The 16,847-nt window shown below is 45.2% G+C and overlaps 4 protein-coding genes across 4 annotated transcripts; 1 reads left to right on the forward strand and 3 right to left on the reverse strand.

Moving 5' to 3' along the window:
• Positions 1-5,592: 5,592 nt before the first annotated feature.
• Positions 5,593-6,202, reverse strand: SERLADRAFT_400120 (uncharacterized protein; the record flags this gene model as incomplete). The annotated part of the gene is made up of 3 exons (XM_007322781.1): positions 5,593-5,768; positions 5,829-5,989; positions 6,050-6,202. 2 exons carry the CDS (start codon positions 5,973-5,975, stop codon positions 5,754-5,756), a joined length of 162 nt encoding a protein of 53 aa, XP_007322843.1.
• Positions 6,203-7,083: 881 nt separating this feature from the next.
• Positions 7,084-9,327, reverse strand: SERLADRAFT_442258 (uncharacterized protein; the record flags this gene model as incomplete). Its single annotated transcript, XM_007322782.1, has 9 exons — positions 7,084-7,249; positions 7,312-7,517; positions 7,578-7,792; positions 7,847-8,117; positions 8,169-8,241; positions 8,302-8,520; positions 8,575-8,765; positions 8,825-9,095; positions 9,164-9,327. The coding sequence occupies 9 exons, from the start codon at positions 9,325-9,327 to the stop codon at positions 7,084-7,086; spliced, it is 1,776 nt and encodes a 591-aa protein (XP_007322844.1).
• Positions 9,328-9,646: 319 nt separating this feature from the next.
• Positions 9,647-12,253, reverse strand: SERLADRAFT_452841 (uncharacterized protein; the record flags this gene model as incomplete). Its single annotated transcript, XM_007322783.1, has 7 exons — positions 9,647-10,353; positions 10,408-11,077; positions 11,131-11,263; positions 11,313-11,616; positions 11,679-11,749; positions 11,879-12,021; positions 12,079-12,253. The coding sequence occupies 7 exons, from the start codon at positions 12,228-12,230 to the stop codon at positions 9,970-9,972; spliced, it is 1,857 nt and encodes a 618-aa protein (XP_007322845.1).
• Positions 12,254-12,376: 123 nt separating this feature from the next.
• Positions 12,377-14,218, forward strand: SERLADRAFT_452842 (uncharacterized protein; the record flags this gene model as incomplete). Its single annotated transcript, XM_007322784.1, has 11 exons — positions 12,377-12,546; positions 12,601-12,696; positions 12,753-12,790; positions 12,845-13,055; positions 13,109-13,161; positions 13,212-13,307; positions 13,367-13,517; positions 13,572-13,604; positions 13,658-13,741; positions 13,801-13,880; positions 13,945-14,218. The coding sequence occupies 11 exons, from the start codon at positions 12,481-12,483 to the stop codon at positions 14,093-14,095; spliced, it is 1,059 nt and encodes a 352-aa protein (XP_007322846.1).
• Positions 14,219-16,847: the final 2,629 nt, after the last annotated feature.

The raw sequence follows: 16,847 nt of genomic DNA on the forward strand, positions 1-16,847 counted from the left end.
TGGGGCGTCCTGGTAAAAGTAGATTATTAAAGTGACTTGACTTGGTGATTGATTGCGAAGACCTCGTCTTTTTTGTCTTCGTTTGTCCTTATTTTGCTTTGTATTATTGCCCAGAATGTCTCGCATGATCCCGGGGATATGTCCTATATCGGTCGGTCGTGGGTGGTTGTCCTTTTGACTTGGTGGTGATTGCGAAAATCTTGTTTTCTTTTGGCCTTTGTCTTGCTTTATTTGGTGTGGGACCTACCCTTAACCTGCTAACCTGGCCCCCCAACCCCCCAAGGGGGGCTTTGTCTCTACGTTCCCATGACACTGAGTTAACGAGCCTTTGATCAACTTCCCCCCGGTTTTTTTGTCAAAGTCCTGTTTTTTTTTGCCTTGATTCGTGTCCTATAAACCCGAGCTTTGTTGACACTGATCCCGGGCTTGGACGGGATATACTCGTTATTTTTTCGGATTTATTGACCGCTCTATTCGTTTGTATTTCCTATCACAAGTCTTGTATCTTGAGACTGACAATTTTCGCGTTTTTTGACTCGTTTTGTGTTTGTAAACTTGTCTCAAACTGGTGGGAACGTTTGGTCTCGTCATCTTTCCCACTGACAGTGGTTTGGACTTATTCGTTCCCTTGGTCGTCTCTGATGACTCACTCGACGGCTGGGTGGTCGTTTTTTTTGCAAAAATCCTGTTTTGTTTGGCTTTGTTGTGTCCTGATACGTCGTACTGACATGTGGCTGGGTGGTCGTCACTTTTGCAAAAACCTTGTGTTTTTTTTTCGGATTTGTTTGCCCATGTCTTGTCCTGATCATCGCTGGAATAGTGGTCGTGACTTGTCCCTTTGACTTGGTGGTTTATTGCGAAAATCTCATTTTTTTCGTCTTTGTTTGGTTTTATTTGGCTCTGTATTGGGCCTAGAATGTGTCACATGATCCCGGGGATATCTCATTTTTTTTTTCGTATTTGTTTGTTTTTATTTGCCTCTATATTATTGCCCGGAATGTGCCACATGTATGTCGTGGGTTGTCGTCCCTTTGACTTGGTGATGATTGTGAAAAACTTGTTTTTTTTTGCATTTGTTTGGCTCCGTTCGACCTTGTATTGTCGTCCCCTTTGACTTGGTGGTCATTGCAAAAATCTCATTTTTTTTCGTGTTTGTTTGGCTTTATTTGGTTCTGTATCGTTGCCCGGGACGTGTCACATGATCCCGGGGATATGTCCTAGTTGTCGTCCCTTTGACTTGGTGGTTATCGCGAAAATCTCATTTTTTTGTCTTTGTTTGGCTCTGTATTGTTGCCTGGTTTGTGCCACATGATCCCGGGCTTATATCCTGATTCGGTCGTGGGAATAGCTTCCCATATACGTCTGTCATGTGACCATTATACGGTCGCGAGGTTCTGCTGTCTGAACTTTCCCTGTCTGAACCGTCTGAACCTTTGAGTACGAGTGGTAATCCAAGGATCTAATAGCTAGGTCCATTTGAAATCATGATCTCAATCGGACAGTTCGAGTGTGACAAATAGTCCATTTGAAACCATGATCTCAATCGGACCTTTTGGCACTCAGACTGTTCATTTGAGATCATGAGTGTAATTGGACTTTTGGTACTAGTTAAATGGTGAAAACCTCTAATATATATCTTTTTTTTTGACCAGAAGTAAAGACTGACACATATCTTACCCTCACATATTTAGAAAATCATGGTACAATCCGAGGATCTAATAGCTAGGTTGCGGACAGGTTGCGGATATGACTAATAGGTTGCGGATGCTTGCAACTACCATATAAGGAAGTTGCGGATACCAGGATGGGGCGTCCTGGTAAAAGTAGATTATTAAAGTGACTTGACTTGGTGATTGATTGCGAAGACCTCGTCTTTTTTGTCTTCGTTTGTCCTTATTTTGCTTTGTATTATTGCCCAGAATGTCTCGCATGATCCCGGGGATATGTCCTATATCGGTCGGTCGTGGGTGGTTGTCCTTTTGACTTGGTGGTGATTGCGAAAATCTTGTTTTCTTTTGGCCTTTGTCTTGCTTTATTTGGTGTGGGACCTACCCTTAACCTGCTAACCTGGCCCCCCAACCCCCCAAGGGGGGCTTTGTCTCTACGTTCCCATGACACTGAGTTAACGAGCCTTTGATCAACTTCCCCCCGGTTTTTTTGTCAAAGTCCTGTTTTTTTTTGCCTTGATTCGTGTCCTATAAACCCGAGCTTTGTTGACACTGATCCCGGGCTTGGACGGGATATACTCGTTATTTTTTCGGATTTATTGACCGCTCTATTCGTTTGTATTTCCTATCACAAGTCTTGTATCTTGAGACTGACAATTTTCGCGTTTTTTGACTCGTTTTGTGTTTGTAAACTTGTCTCAGACTGGTGGGAACGTTTGGTCTCGTCATCTTTCCCACTGACAGTGGTTTGGACTTATTCGTTCCCTTGGTCGTCTCTGATGACTCACTCGACGGCTGGGTGGTCGTTTTTTTTGCAAAAATCCTGTTTTGTTTGGCTTTGTTGTGTCCTGATACGTCGTACTGACATGTGGCTGGGTGGTCGTCACTTTTGCAAAAACCTTGTGTTTTTTTTTCGGATTTGTTTGCCCATGTCTTGTCCTGATCATCGCTGGAGTAGTGGTCGTGACTTGTCCCTTTGACTTGGTGGTTTATTGCGAAAATCTCATTTTTTTCGTCTTTGTTTGGTTTTATTTGGCTCTGTATTGGGCCTAGAATGTGTCACATGATCCCGGGGATATCTCATTTTTTTTTTCGTATTTGTTTGTTTTTATTTGCCTCTATATTATTGCCCGGAATGTGCCACATGTATGTCGTGGGTTGTCGTCCCTTTGACTTGGTGATGATTGTGAAAAACTTGTTTTTTTTTGCATTTGTTTGGCTCCGTTCGACCTTGTATTGTCGTCCCCTTTGACTTGGTGGTCATTGCAAAAATCTCATTTTTTTTCGTGTTTGTTTGGCTTTATTTGGTTCTGTATCGTTGCCCGGGACGTGTCACATGATCCCGGGGATATGTCCTAGTTGTCGTCCCTTTGACTTGGTGGTTATCGCGAAAATCTCATTTTTTTGTCTTTGTTTGGCTCTGTATTGTTGCCTGGTTTGTGCCACATGATCCCGGGCTTATATCCTGATTCGGTCGTGGGAATAGCTTCCCATATACGTCTGTCATGTGACCATTATACGGTCGCGAGGTTCTGCTGTCTGAACTTTCCCTGTCTGAACCGTCTGAACCTTTGAGTACGAGTGGTAATCCAAGGATCTAATAGCTAGGTCCATTTGAAATCATGATCTCAATCGGACAGTTCGAGTGTGACAAATAGTCCATTTGAAACCATGATCTCAATCGGACCTTTTGGCACTCAGACTGTTCATTTGAGATCATGAGTGTAATTGGACTTTTGGTACTAGTTAAATGGTGAAAACCTCTAATATATATCTTTTTTTTTGACCAGAAGTAAAGACTGACACATATCTTACCCTCACATATTTAGAAAATCATGGTACAATCCGAGGATCTAATAGCTAGGTTGCGGACAGGTTGCGGATATGACTAATAGGTTGCGGATGCTTGCAACTACCATATAAGGAAGTTGCGGATACCAGGATGGGGCGTCCTGGTAAAAGTAGATTATTAAAGTGACTTGACTTGGTGATTGATTGCGAAGACCTCGTCTTTTTTGTCTTCGTTTGTCCTTATTTTGCTTTGTATTATTGCCCAGAATGTCTCGCATGATCCCGGGGATATGTCCTATATCGGTCGGTCGTGGGTGGTTGTCCTTTTGACTTGGTGGTGATTGCGAAAATCTTGTTTTCTTTTGGCCTTTGTCTTGCTTTATTTGGTGTGGGACCTACCCTTAACCTGCTAACCTGGCCCCCCAACCCCCCAAGGGGGGCTTTGTCTCTACGTTCCCATGACACTGAGTTAACGAGCCTTTGATCAACTTCCCCCCGGTTTTTTTGTCAAAGTCCTGTTTTTTTTTGCCTTGATTCGTGTCCTATAAACCCGAGCTTTGTTGACACTGATCCCGGGCTTGGACGGGATATACTCGTTATTTTTTCGGATTTATTGACCGCTCTATTCGTTTGTATTTCCTATCACAAGTCTTGTATCTTGAGACTGACAATTTTCGCGTTTTTTGACTCGTTTTGTGTTTGTAAACTTGTCTCAGACTGGTGGGAACGTTTGGTCTCGTCATCTTTCCCACTGACAGTGGTTTGGACTTATTCGTTCCCTTGGTCGTCTCTGATGACTCACTCGACGGCTGGGTGGTCGTTTTTTTTGCAAAAATCCTGTTTTGTTTGGCTTTGTTGTGTCCTGATACGTCGTACTGACATGTGGCTGGGTGGTCGTCACTTTTGCAAAAACCTTGTGTTTTTTTTTCGGATTTGTTTGCCCATGTCTTGTCCTGATCATCGCTGGAGTAGTGGTCGTGACTTGTCCCTTTGACTTGGTGGTTTATTGCGAAAATCTCATTTTTTTCGTCTTTGTTTGGTTTTATTTGGCTCTGTATTGGGCCTAGAATGTGTCACATGATCCCGGGGATATCTCATTTTTTTTTTCGTATTTGTTTGTTTTTATTTGCCTCTATATTATTGCCCGGAATGTGCCACATGTATGTCGTGGGTTGTCGTCCCTTTGACTTGGTGATGATTGTGAAAAACTTGTTTTTTTTTGCATTTGTTTGGCTCCGTTCGACCTTGTATTGTCGTCCCCTTTGACTTGGTGGTCATTGCAAAAATCTCATTTTTTTTCGTGTTTGTTTGGCTTTATTTGGTTCTGTATCGTTGCCCGGGACGTGTCACATGATCCCGGGGATATGTCCTAGTTGTCGTCCCTTTGACTTGGTGGTTATCGCGAAAATCTCATTTTTTTGTCTTTGTTTGGCTCTGTATTGTTGCCTGGTTTGTGCCACATGATCCCGGGCTTATATCCTGATTCGGTCGTGGGAATAGCTTCCCATATACGTCTGTCATGTGACCATTATACGGTCGCGAGGTTCTGCTGTCTGAACTTTCCCTGTCTGAACCGTCTGAACCTTTGAGTACGAGTGGTAATCCAAGGATCTAATAGCTAGGTCCATTTGAAATCATGATCTCAATCGGACAGTTCGAGTGTGACAAATAGTCCATTTGAAACCATGATCTCAATCGGACCTTTTGGCACTCAGACTGTTCATTTGAGATCATGAGTGTAATTGGACTTTTGGTACTAGTTAAATGGTGAAAACCTCTAATATATATCTTTTTTTTTGACCAGAAGTAAAGACTGACACATATCTTACCCTCACATATTTAGAAAATCATGGTACAATCCGAGGATCTAATAGCTAGGTTGCGGACAGGTTGCGGATATGACTAATAGGTTGCGGATGCTTGCAACTACCATATAAGGAAGTTGCGGATACCAGGATGGGGCGTCCTGGTAAAAGTAGATTATTAAAGTGACTTGACTTGGTGATTGATTGCGAAGACCTCGTCTTTTTTGTCTTCGTTTGTCCTTATTTTGCTTTGTATTATTGCCCAGAATGTCTCGCATGATCCCGGGGATATGTCCTATATCGGTCGGTCGTGGGTGGTTGTCCTTTTGACTTGGTGGTGATTGCGAAAACTTGTGTCTGAAGCCATGTGTGCCACATAACGCTGAGAGTAAAATGGCACGCTGGTTTTCGATAACCATTGAATGACCATGTCGAGATTTTTGTAAAGCTTCGCCTGGTTTTCTATGAAACTTTCAGTCAGCCTCATGTCTTATGTGATCGTTGGCTGGTTGGATAAAGAGTCAACGTGTCTGATGCATTAGAGCTATCATAGCAGATCACTGACTTCATCTTCTGAACTATAGCCTAGTCTGGTTTGCATGATCGTCTCAACCATGTTCATGATACTGCGTCTCATCACAGTAGCATTCTCCGCCTTTGGGCCTAGAAACCATGCGCCGATACCGTCTCTTCGTGCTCGAAACGAACGCATGCCAGCAGAAGAACCTGAGTCGGAAGAAACGTGGTGTGAGGCTAATACGTTACAACTGAATGACCTGGGTATACTTTGAGCAACATAGTAGACGTGCTGGGCCGCCTATTTGAATATTTCGGTACAGTGGGAAGAGGATCCGCTTTTCGGTTCCAGGAAGAGTTAGGACGTATTCGGGCACAACTAGGACATAGGAATTGGAGTTATAGAAGACATAGTCCAGTGGTGAAACTTGGCTGTATGTGTGCCATGACCGAGTAACCATTCGGAGCTCGAGTATCACTCGAGTATTGTTGTCCGTCACATTATGTCCAGTCTGAATTGCAGGCAGGATCCAAGCTTAGAAGAGTTGGTACGACTTGAAAAGCTTGAACACTTATGTAACATTTTGTTTCTGAAAATTTGTTCCGAACAACCTGAGTGAAAACCAATATTCAATGTTCGTCGAAATTCAAGCTACCTCGTTTCGCGTAAATATATCGGCCTAGCTCCAGCCAGGCTCCTCAAATCATCTTCGTGTGTATATCTACTAGAAAGTGTCTCACCAAATTGCAGTTTATTGCGTTAACCGCACGTCACGCACCGCGTGTCACTCGAGTGTCGCCGTCACTCGTTACGCATCCGAGTCCTTTCCCATTCAAGTTGTTGGATGACGCACTCGCAATAGAAACTGGCCAGACTCGTCACTCTGTCCCTTTTGAATTCAAAACCAAAGGATCAACCTGGACGTGAAGGTTCAAAAAATTGAAGCCATCTCCATGCTCTCTTTGTAAGTAAAATGCAGGTTGTACAAAGCACAACAAGACAGGGGAAGGAAAGAATATGTCACGTACCATACTTGCTTATTGATGACCGTTGAACCAAATGTACGTTTTTAAAACATGACACCGGTGACATACAATCCGTTTGCTAGCTTAACTACCTGTGATGGTATCGAATCGTCGAATCGTCGCGCCTAGGATCAACAGTGCATATGCTAGTCTAGGCACGAAGTTGATATAAAATTTGTGGTCGCAACATTTTGATAGGGTGAATTAACCTTGAAATATTGGCAAAAATTGAAACATAGAACTCTGGATTATGTCACTCCTCGGTGAATCGTCAGGACTCAATTTCTGGTTGTATTTGACGCTCTCAATATGGCCCGTTCCTCGCCTAGAGCCTTGATTTCCTTCGAGGAAATGGGTATAAATGGCCATGTAAACCAGTTACCTCCACTGCGCAGGATGGGAAGACCCATGTCTTCTAGGAGATCGTCCGACGCTTGTGCATAGCTGATCCATGAACAATTAATGAGACAGAGAATATATAATAAATCAGCCAAAAGGATGCGTACTCGAAAAAATTAAGCCCACTGCTGTAGCTCTCGTTCACCCATTTTAACATACCCGGATTCCGAATATTGACCCATCTCGCGACTCGTTCTGTCTCCACGAGCGCATCTTCCGGGGAGGAAGGGAGACGGAGAAAGGGATCAGATAGGAGATACGACGATATCCAGTGGGAGGACACTTCAAAAATGTGAGCTGGACTCGTGGTGAACTAAGACAGGTGGTCGACATCAATATTAGTTCGAGATGTGATAAAACAAAGACTACCTACCACTGCACCATTGATAGCAAAATCACGTCGTTGGATATTGCGAGCTGGAACAAGACCTCGATAAATTGACGACATCCACTGTCCTTGATTACCCAAAGGCAATTGCGGAGGATTCTGCAGCGTCTTATAAAACTGCCATTCCGACTCCTTAATACCCACATCGCTCAAACAATCATTTCGAACTCGTTCAAGGCCGAAATCACGGAGTATCTCTTCTAAAAGCAACCGTTAGATGAATGTACAAATCATGACATAACAAAATATCATACCGTCAAATATCCCTTTCCAAGAAGAAGTGTAACCGGTTGAAAGCACAACCACATCAGCTCTCACAGAGCTTCCGTCCCGTAGAACGACTGAGTGTCCATCCGGTCCAAAACTAGATACGCGATTAGAAGCGACTAGCTGAATTTTACCCGCATTAACAAGTGCATGAAAACCATTTGATCGAGGGGAGCCTTCGTCATTGGTTCGAATGCCCCAGAAGAGCGAGTGGGATGTGAGTAGAGGAGAAGTACTGGGTATCGAAAGGAATTTTCCCTTTTAGAAGGATAATGAGTCGCTGCAAACGCAGGAGGAGTGGGGTCATACTGAAGCCCAACTGAGTGTGTCCCAAAAACCAGAAACGATTTTACTACCTAACCAGGTAGTATGTAAAAATTTTCTGCAATTAATATTGATCAATTGCGATAGTTCACATCTAAAAAAATATATGGATACCGACTCTAATGCAGTCCTCAGATGAATATGTGTTGCCATGAGACCGAGGAGCCTACATAGTGAAGATACTGATAGTTTAGAAGAAACACCAAATATCAGCGTAGAAACCTGCCTGCTCTTGCGAATGAAGTGGGGAAGAGGGATAGGCGCGGCTATGATTCCATCTGCAGTCTCGAATGCGATCGAAACTTTCCGGCCCTCGTTCGCCAAGTACGCAGCGATACTACAAATCTCAATAAGTGTGCGGTACTACCATTCGAATCGGAGCCGCACATACTCTTGGGCTGACTTTCCGCCTCCGACCACTACTACGTGACCTGGGTTGGGATCATCTATAGGCTTGACTGCAGAGATGATGTCGTCCAGTCGAGAAGCGAATTCGAACGAGTGAACCACTTGACCAACAAAACCCGCCTTCTGGGCGGCTGCGCTTGAAAGTTCGGGGGGTATTCGTGGTAGACTGCATCCCTTCACAATAAGATGAGACCACAGACCCAACACTACAATGCCTGCAATGCAGATCTCACTCCTGAACAAAGGACGACGATATCATAGAACAACTGCTCCGCCGTTCCATCACTGTTCTGCACCGAAATGGCCCATCCCTTAACAGCTTCTTGGTTGTTACCTTGGTCCCATCGATGGATGTTAACAACTTGCGTATTGAATCGAATCTTGCCATTGAGGAAACGATCTGCGAAAGCTTCCATGTACTGGCGCATCTCCGTACCTGAAGGACGTTCCTTGATACGTTGCAGATGCATAGGCATCGCCGAGAATTCGTATTCCCCATTGACGCTGGAACATTGATTTTTTGTTCAGTATCATGATCTTTCCAGCTGTCTGTTCACACGCGCAGTGCTCACTTGTTTGTATACAGCCCCGGGTAAACTCTATCAGCTGCCCACACTCCTCCAGCAGTGCGGTCTTTCGAAAGGATCTCAACAGCAAACCCATCGTCGAGGAGCGTCTTCGCAGTGATCAAACCTGCGGCACCAGAGCCCACAACACAAACTGTTTTCGCCGCCATAGGACAAACGGTGGGGGAAAAAATGAAATGAAAACATGTCCAATGATTACCGATTACATACTAGTGGGTCACGGGAGATCTGGTGCAGGGATGGTATTCGTTTTCTTCAACTTCGGAACCTTGTGGTGGCTGAGAAAGGGGTGTGAAAACTACCTTGGTCTTGCGCACACGGGTGTGCCCTTCAGAGTTGTTCAACCATTAATATCTTCAAGGATACTACGGTCGCGTTTGATGCTTTTAACGTGAGCCACAGCCAGTCCTTACCTTCAAATTCCCAGCTGAGTGTTGTTGTATCCAAGCTTCATCAATGTCTACAGCGTTGGGTAAAAAATTCTTTTGCTCAAATACATACGTACTATACAGTCAACAATGTGCCCTGGATTTTACACAATATCAACGCCATGACTTCAGCGGTAGCATAATTGCTCCGAGAAGCAAGGTTGGGATTAATGAATGTCAATGTTGTACAATTACTTACCGAACTGGCGTGAAGCTGAGGCTGGTCTGCACCATCACCAATGGCCCCTACCAGACTCCTGACAAAAAGCCACTCTTCTGTTGTGCTCTTTCGAATTTTTTTTTCGCGACTGACGCCAGTGCAAAACCCTTGCAAAGCCCTCACAATGACTCAGACGCATTTTCTTACACATCTGATCCTACCATCTCTGTCATCTCATAGTCCATCGGAACGTCCTTCCTCTCCAACCATGCCGCATCTTCGCTTCCCAGATCTACACCTTTCCCGCAGTCCAACCTTCTCCGCGCTGGCAACTCTCGCAGATCGACGACAGGACACCCGATGGTCGAACAGCTTCTGGCGATGACGTAATGCTCTCCGTGCCAGCCCATGAAGTCGAGCGAGGGTGCGGCAACGGCCACGCTTTGTGCACTTGATATCCAGATGTCAGTTTGGACACGGAAATCTTTTTCGGATAGGAGATTTGGTTGTGGTCGACGTATAGAGAGATCGCGAAGGTGGAGGAAAGACAGAGAAGGGAAGATGCTGAAGAATGATGTGAACTCGTTCTTTTGGGCGTAAAGTGGTCAGTGAAGAGATGCGAATGATATAAAAGAACGTACGATGGGTTTTGCAGAGCGATGCGCGGTTATGTGTATGGCTACCATCTGTTTTGGGATAGCTTTCGCAAGTAATCTAACATTATCCTGATTTAACTCCGAAAACTGTACTCGTAGCACACGCAGGCCCGTCAGCTCTGGCAACACATCCATAACAAACCTCCACGGACAACATCCAAGGTCCAACTTCCTTATCCTCTTTCTGCGGCGCAAGAAGTGTACCACAGCTTCAAATAGTTCGTAGTCATCGTCGTGGTCCACGAGAACCAGCCGGAAATTTTCCAGATACGGCAAGAACGTATGCTTTTCGTCGATTATGTGATCACTACTAAACATCACAGACGCCGAGCTCGTCTGTTCAAACGTCCCGTGGAGAGTTAGACCCCGGAGATTGTGTGCGTGGGCAATGCGTGCTAGGACGACGGACGATATTCGTGTGTCCACGAGGTCTAGTTGGGTGAGGTTTTTGATAGTTGACGACTGGAACGCATTATCCCAAGAGTGATCGCGTTTGAGGTATGCCCCGAGGCAGAGATGGCGTAGACCATCATTCCTGTCTAAGACTGTTCGTACTTCACCAATGTCGGCAAAACCGTCGTCGTCCTCGGCGCGAAGAGTGAATTTGTACAAGTTGCGAAAGGCAGAAACGCCTTCGGCATCGAAGTGCCATCCCCTATGGTGTATGTGAGGATATGAAAGAGGATAGTGACTGAAAGGGGTACTGACATCAAGCCTAGACAACGGATATGTGGATGGCTGGCAAGCAACGATGAGACCATGTCTGCTCGCATTTCTGGGTAGCCTATCCACTCGAACTCGCGGAGGGCCTTGAACTCCGGCAATGCAGCACGGAACATGCCTGACAAAGGTCAGAAATTATGTTTAGACGTAGGTACGGATAAACACACGAGAGACCAATTCCAAAGGCTCCCCTTCCTCATAAGACCAATGTATCCTCAGAACCTTGACGCGATTGGCAAATACAGGGTCACTTCTTACACGATCAAGAATGTCGAGGCCTCTATGTAAACCTTCTAGATCTTCGCCAAAGTATAAATCCAAGGTGCGAAATATAAGCCGGGTGGCGATATCCCGAAGAAACGAAGAAACGAAGAGCCAGGTACGGAGGTGGTAGCGAGGGATGTAGCGGGCGATGCGTTCCCAAATTTCTGGTGGGGCACGACGAGAAGCGACGTCGTTTGAAAAGTGAATCTGAAGCGCCATTGAGCAATAGTCCGTTATTACTGGGGGGATAGAGAAGAAAGAAGACACACGAGTTTATCTCTGCGTACAACTGACTGCAGTTCGCGATTTGAGGGATCGAGAAGGGAAGCGGATTGATAGTCTGCAAAAGTATAGTGAATACTAAATGACGAGTGATGTGGAACACAATGAGATGATGGCATGTTCATGACTCAGATTCTTAGTGGTACGACGATAGCAGAGATCAGAGGATTATGAAAGGGATAGATACCTTGGTGAGACTTGCCGAGTAGACACTGACCAGCAGCTCTGCGTGCGTTGCCCCTTGCGATGAGGGCTCTTGCGGCGTCATGGTGGGGTAGACGAGGAGTGCGAAGATAGACGTCTAGATAGTTTTCGACCTTTGGGCCATAGCTGTGGATGATGGGTGATGTGAGATGGTTTATTTTAGTGAAGTAAGTGAGAACGAACTGTCCGGCGCCGATAAGGGCAATAGAAGTATCCAAGAGGAAATTTGCTTTGCTGTTGGGGGGCAAGGAGCACAGGGCATCGATTGCAGCGAGAGTGAGTTCATCCAGCGAACTCGGATCTGCAATCCTCGTCTGCGGGTCTGAGCAGGTCATTGTGAGCAAAACATGAATCTAACGTTCCATCCAGAAAAGAACAGCGAATTTGATTGCTCGTCAATTACAATTTCAAATTCACCCCTCTCCTCGGTCCGTTCCCGCGGCTTTCTGCGATGATGTAATCCGTAATTCACTTGCCTCTCACCTCTCGCTGGGAGAAACTATACTCCTGCACTTAGTATACCGACTCACAGATGGCGTGCTCTACTTCTCAGCACCTAATCTCGTCCGTATATATATCCCACCCATGGCTGCAGAGACCCACCACCCCGCCATGTTCATCCCCAAATCCACCCGTGAATACCGCAGCCAGGTCTCTGTTTGAATTCATCTAATCCAAGCCCTCACTAACCAGGTTTTTGCTTAGGGCGACGAGTACAAGAACTTGAAGCTGCAGGAGTCTCCTCTTACTCCGCCAAAAGCTACAGAAGTCTTGCTCAAGGTTCATGCCGTCTCGTTGCAGGTATGTACCGCCTAGACATTGCTCACCCTAATGGCTAAACATACTCGTTATCGTAGTACCGTGACCTTATGGTTTCCAAGGGTCGTTATCCCCAGTAAGCCTTTCACTCCATTGTAATACTGGTTTCTTACCACGATTTGGTAAATAGCCAAAAGAAAAATGTCGTCCCTTGCTCCGACATGGCTGGTGAAATAATCGCAGTAGGCCAGGACGTTAAGGACTACAAAGTCGGTGATCGTGTATGCCCAAACTTTGCCCTCGACCATATCCACGGAGACCCCACAAAAGAGACTCAGGCCACAGGTCTCGGCGGCCCTATCGATGGTGTCTTAAAAGAGTACATCAATGTACCCGCTCATGTAGGTCATCATTTCCTCTAGTTCGTCACATAATCTAACTCGTCGCTCTCTAGTCGCTCGTACGTGTTCCGGAGCACCTATCATATGAAGAAGCTTCGACTTTGCCGTGTGTTTTATTTCAATGTGCCTCTTATTTCCCGCTTACAATCACCCTAGGTGTGCCGCGTTGACAGCATACAACGCTCTTATGGGCCCAGTGCCCCTCAAAGGGGGCGATTATGTTCTCGTACTCGGCACTGGGGGTGTCTCAATGTAAGGCTTATTCATATCTCGACGTTTTCCATCTCCGACTCACTGGACTCTGTTCTTAGTTTTGGTCTCCAGCTAGCGATTGCTTCCGGAGCTACCGTGATTGCCACCTCTTCGTCAGACGAGAAGCTCAAGATAGCTAGCAAACTCGGAGCCAAACACATCATCAATTACAACAAAAATCCAAACTGGGACGACGAAATACTCGAAATTGTATGTTTCGTTCTATTACATACATCTTGAGAAATGTATTCATGAGTATTCAAGACTGAAGGCAGAGGTGTGGACCACGTTATCGAGGTAGTCATCTCTTGTGCCTTTCGAGGCTAATCACTCACCCTTTTTTATTTCAGGTTGGCGGTCCTGGGACAATTGGAAAATGCGCCAAAGCGACCAAATACGCCGGATACATTAACATCATTGGATTTGTCGCACAGGTGGAATTCTTTCTCGCTCATTATTCGTGCAACGGGCTCTGACATGATTCTTATTCAAGGGCAGTGAAGGTATCGACATTCGAAGCGCAATTGGCAAAGCTCTCATCTATCGCGGAATCCAGATCGGGTCTGTCAACCAGTGAGTTTGGCTTAGATCACGACCTCTTTTAAAGTGTTGAGTATACTTATCACCTTCTGCGTAGATTTGAAGATATGAACCGCCTCATCAAGGCTCATCAGATCCATCCTGTCGTTGACAAGGTGTTCTCGTTTGAGCAAGCTATTGATGCATATGCCTATCTCGAGTCTCAGAAGCATGTAGGAAAAATCGTCATTAGTGTATCGAAGACTTGAGTCGGGTGTGTCGGAGGAGAAAGAGACTGTTTTCTGCATGAATATTTAGTCAATATATGGTAAATGTATTCTAGTTTGTATTCTTAAGACTGTCTGATTTCAATTAGTCTTGTCAATCGCAAAATTTTGGACCGTTCCTTCTAGCGAGGTATTAGATTGAAGAGGCCTACGCCATTCCAGTACGATTTGATTCAGGTTGCGCTAAGGAAATTCTGCACACGGACTTGGATCATCTCATTCAAGTTTTTATCTCCCTTGCTTTCGCCGAGTACTCATCAATCAAGCGTCACCTCGACATCACGTTACTTATAGCTTGTAAGGTTGCCATACTAGTGCAGTACGCCAAGCTACGAAGCTCAAAAGCTGTGATAGTTAGCCTCCCTTGGATGGATCTGAGACTTTGGAGGCCATGTGAGCTATTCTCGCCACCTGTGAATCCCATGTAACACTTCTAACGAGTTCCAACCCGTGGCTCTGCCACTGTGGTGCGATGTTTTTGCTATATGATAATCAATAATAATAATAATAATAATACAGTTAAGTGATAAAAATGTTAAGTCAGTGAACTTGTGCTGTCTGTAAAGTATGTTAAGTCTTTGAATCGTATGATGCATGTTTGACTTGCTGTTCAGTCGATGAATGGTCTTATAAGCCTGCCCTAAACTTGTGCACAGTACTGTAGAGTTGGTCACACTTAGGTTCACATGTTCGGAGATGCATGTGACTGGTGACGAACATCTGTTTACACAGCCCGAGAGTCCAAGCATCGAATTAATATATACCGAAAGATGCCGACTGGACCAGCCTGTCAAGATTTGAAAGCTCTCGACACAAGCCAGGTGCAATAAAGTTCTGTAACATCTGATTAGTATCAGGGATCCATGGTAGTCACTTTGGGTAATTGTGTGCCACATTTTTATTGTCTGGGAAGGCTTCTATATAATAGTAGACTATAATACAAGACTAATGAGCCCTTTTCTGTAAAGATTGGTGGTTCCAATCATGAGATATTTGCATTACAAGTTTTGCATAATGCCTATGCCTATATATGGCAATTGTCACTTCCGACATGGACTTTAGGAACTAATGTCTCATATGGGCCATATTGGAATGGGAAATGATACACAGAGGATCATTCAGACAATACCAAAATTAAGTTACCCCAACCAAGAGGGGAGGGGGGGCACCTCACATGGAATTTGTAAATCAACGCAAATATAAATATATATAATAGCAAGACGGGGAAATCGATTCCAGGACAATAACATAAGTTGTTTACTAGAAATATTCAATATAAGGGGGTGCTGACAAGCACATCACACTGAGTGTGCACATTTTGCTGCACTGCTTAGGTGGCTAGCTATTAGATTATTCGATTATGACTCGTACTTGAAGGTTCAGATGGTTCAGACGGTTCAGACGGGCGGTTCAGACACCGGGTTCAGACGAAAGGGCTCAGATGGGCGGTTCAGACAGTGGAACTGTCTCCAAGGAGGTTCAGACAGGCAGTTCAGACAGCGGAACTGTCTCCAAGGAGGTTCAGACAGTTCAGACGGACAGTTCAGACACCGGGTTCAGACACAAGGGTTTAGACGGGCGGTTATGAGACATCGTAGGTTGGTTCAGACCCATTCCTAGGGTTGGAATTTACCCAAATTATCATGCTTTGAGTGCATGGATATACATATACATTCATGCAAACAGTTGCCCACTGTCATGGGAGCAAGGCATGTAAAGGGGCTTCTTGGACGCCCCAAACTGCACTCGTGGTATGCCGCAAGATGCAAAACCATGCGGGCTGTATATAGGCGTCCAGGATGCCTGGATTGCGCTTCTCTGACATTGCCACTCTATCATGTTGTTTGGCGCAGATGGGCGTCGAAGACGCCCCAATCTCCATACTGACAATTTGCAAAAATAGATCATCGGACAATATGAGCAATAAATCTGTTTGCATTGCTTGCAGACAGGTGGGAATTGCTTTGGGCGTTGAGGATGCCTGTCATTGCAACACAAGCTTTATTCACTGTATCATCTATGCTCGTTCAAGCGAGACTCAAGCCCTTTGCTTTGCTAAGCGCCCTAAGTCTCTGGACCCTCCTATGGTCAGGAACACCCAACAATGTGGTCACATGATGTTGGTTTTTGTGACAAGGTAGATAATGAAATGCTTTGGACAAGTGGTAGCTAGGGGAATAATAGGTTGTCTAGGACAAACAAAATGCAGTTGGTAGCTTAGCGCCGTGATGCCTGTGCGGCTCTGGGGCGTCGCGGAAGCTTGTAAAGTGCTGATGAACACTTTAACGCTTAAACAAGCAATGCCAAAGCCCTGTGCCACTGTGGGCGTCCTGAAAGCCCGGAACGTATACAGTGGTGCTTTGTCAAACTAACAAATAAAGATTTGCACAGTGAGTCTCACGTAGTGCCATGGGTGGGCGTCCCGGAAGCCCACAAAGCACTTGTTCCACGCGCTTTGATCTCTGTTGGGTGGCAAGTAAATATTTTGTATGGGTAAACCCAAAATATACCACAATAACACTTTACAAAGGGATTTTCAGTGTCATGCCACGGGTGAGTGTCCGGGAAGCCCACAAAGCCCTTGTTTCACCCGCTTTGATCTCTGTTGGGTGGCAAGTAAATATTTTGATTGTGTGAACCCAAAATATACCACAATAATGCTTTACAAAGGGATTCTCAGTGTTGTGCCACGGGTGGGCGTCCGGGAAGCCCACAAAGCGCTTACTTACCCGCT

This window comes from Serpula lacrymans, assembly GCF_000218685.1.
Source record: "Serpula lacrymans var. lacrymans S7.9 unplaced genomic scaffold SERLAscaffold_14, whole genome shotgun sequence".
NCBI classification, from domain to species: Eukaryota; Fungi; Basidiomycota; class Agaricomycetes; order Boletales; family Serpulaceae; genus Serpula; species Serpula lacrymans.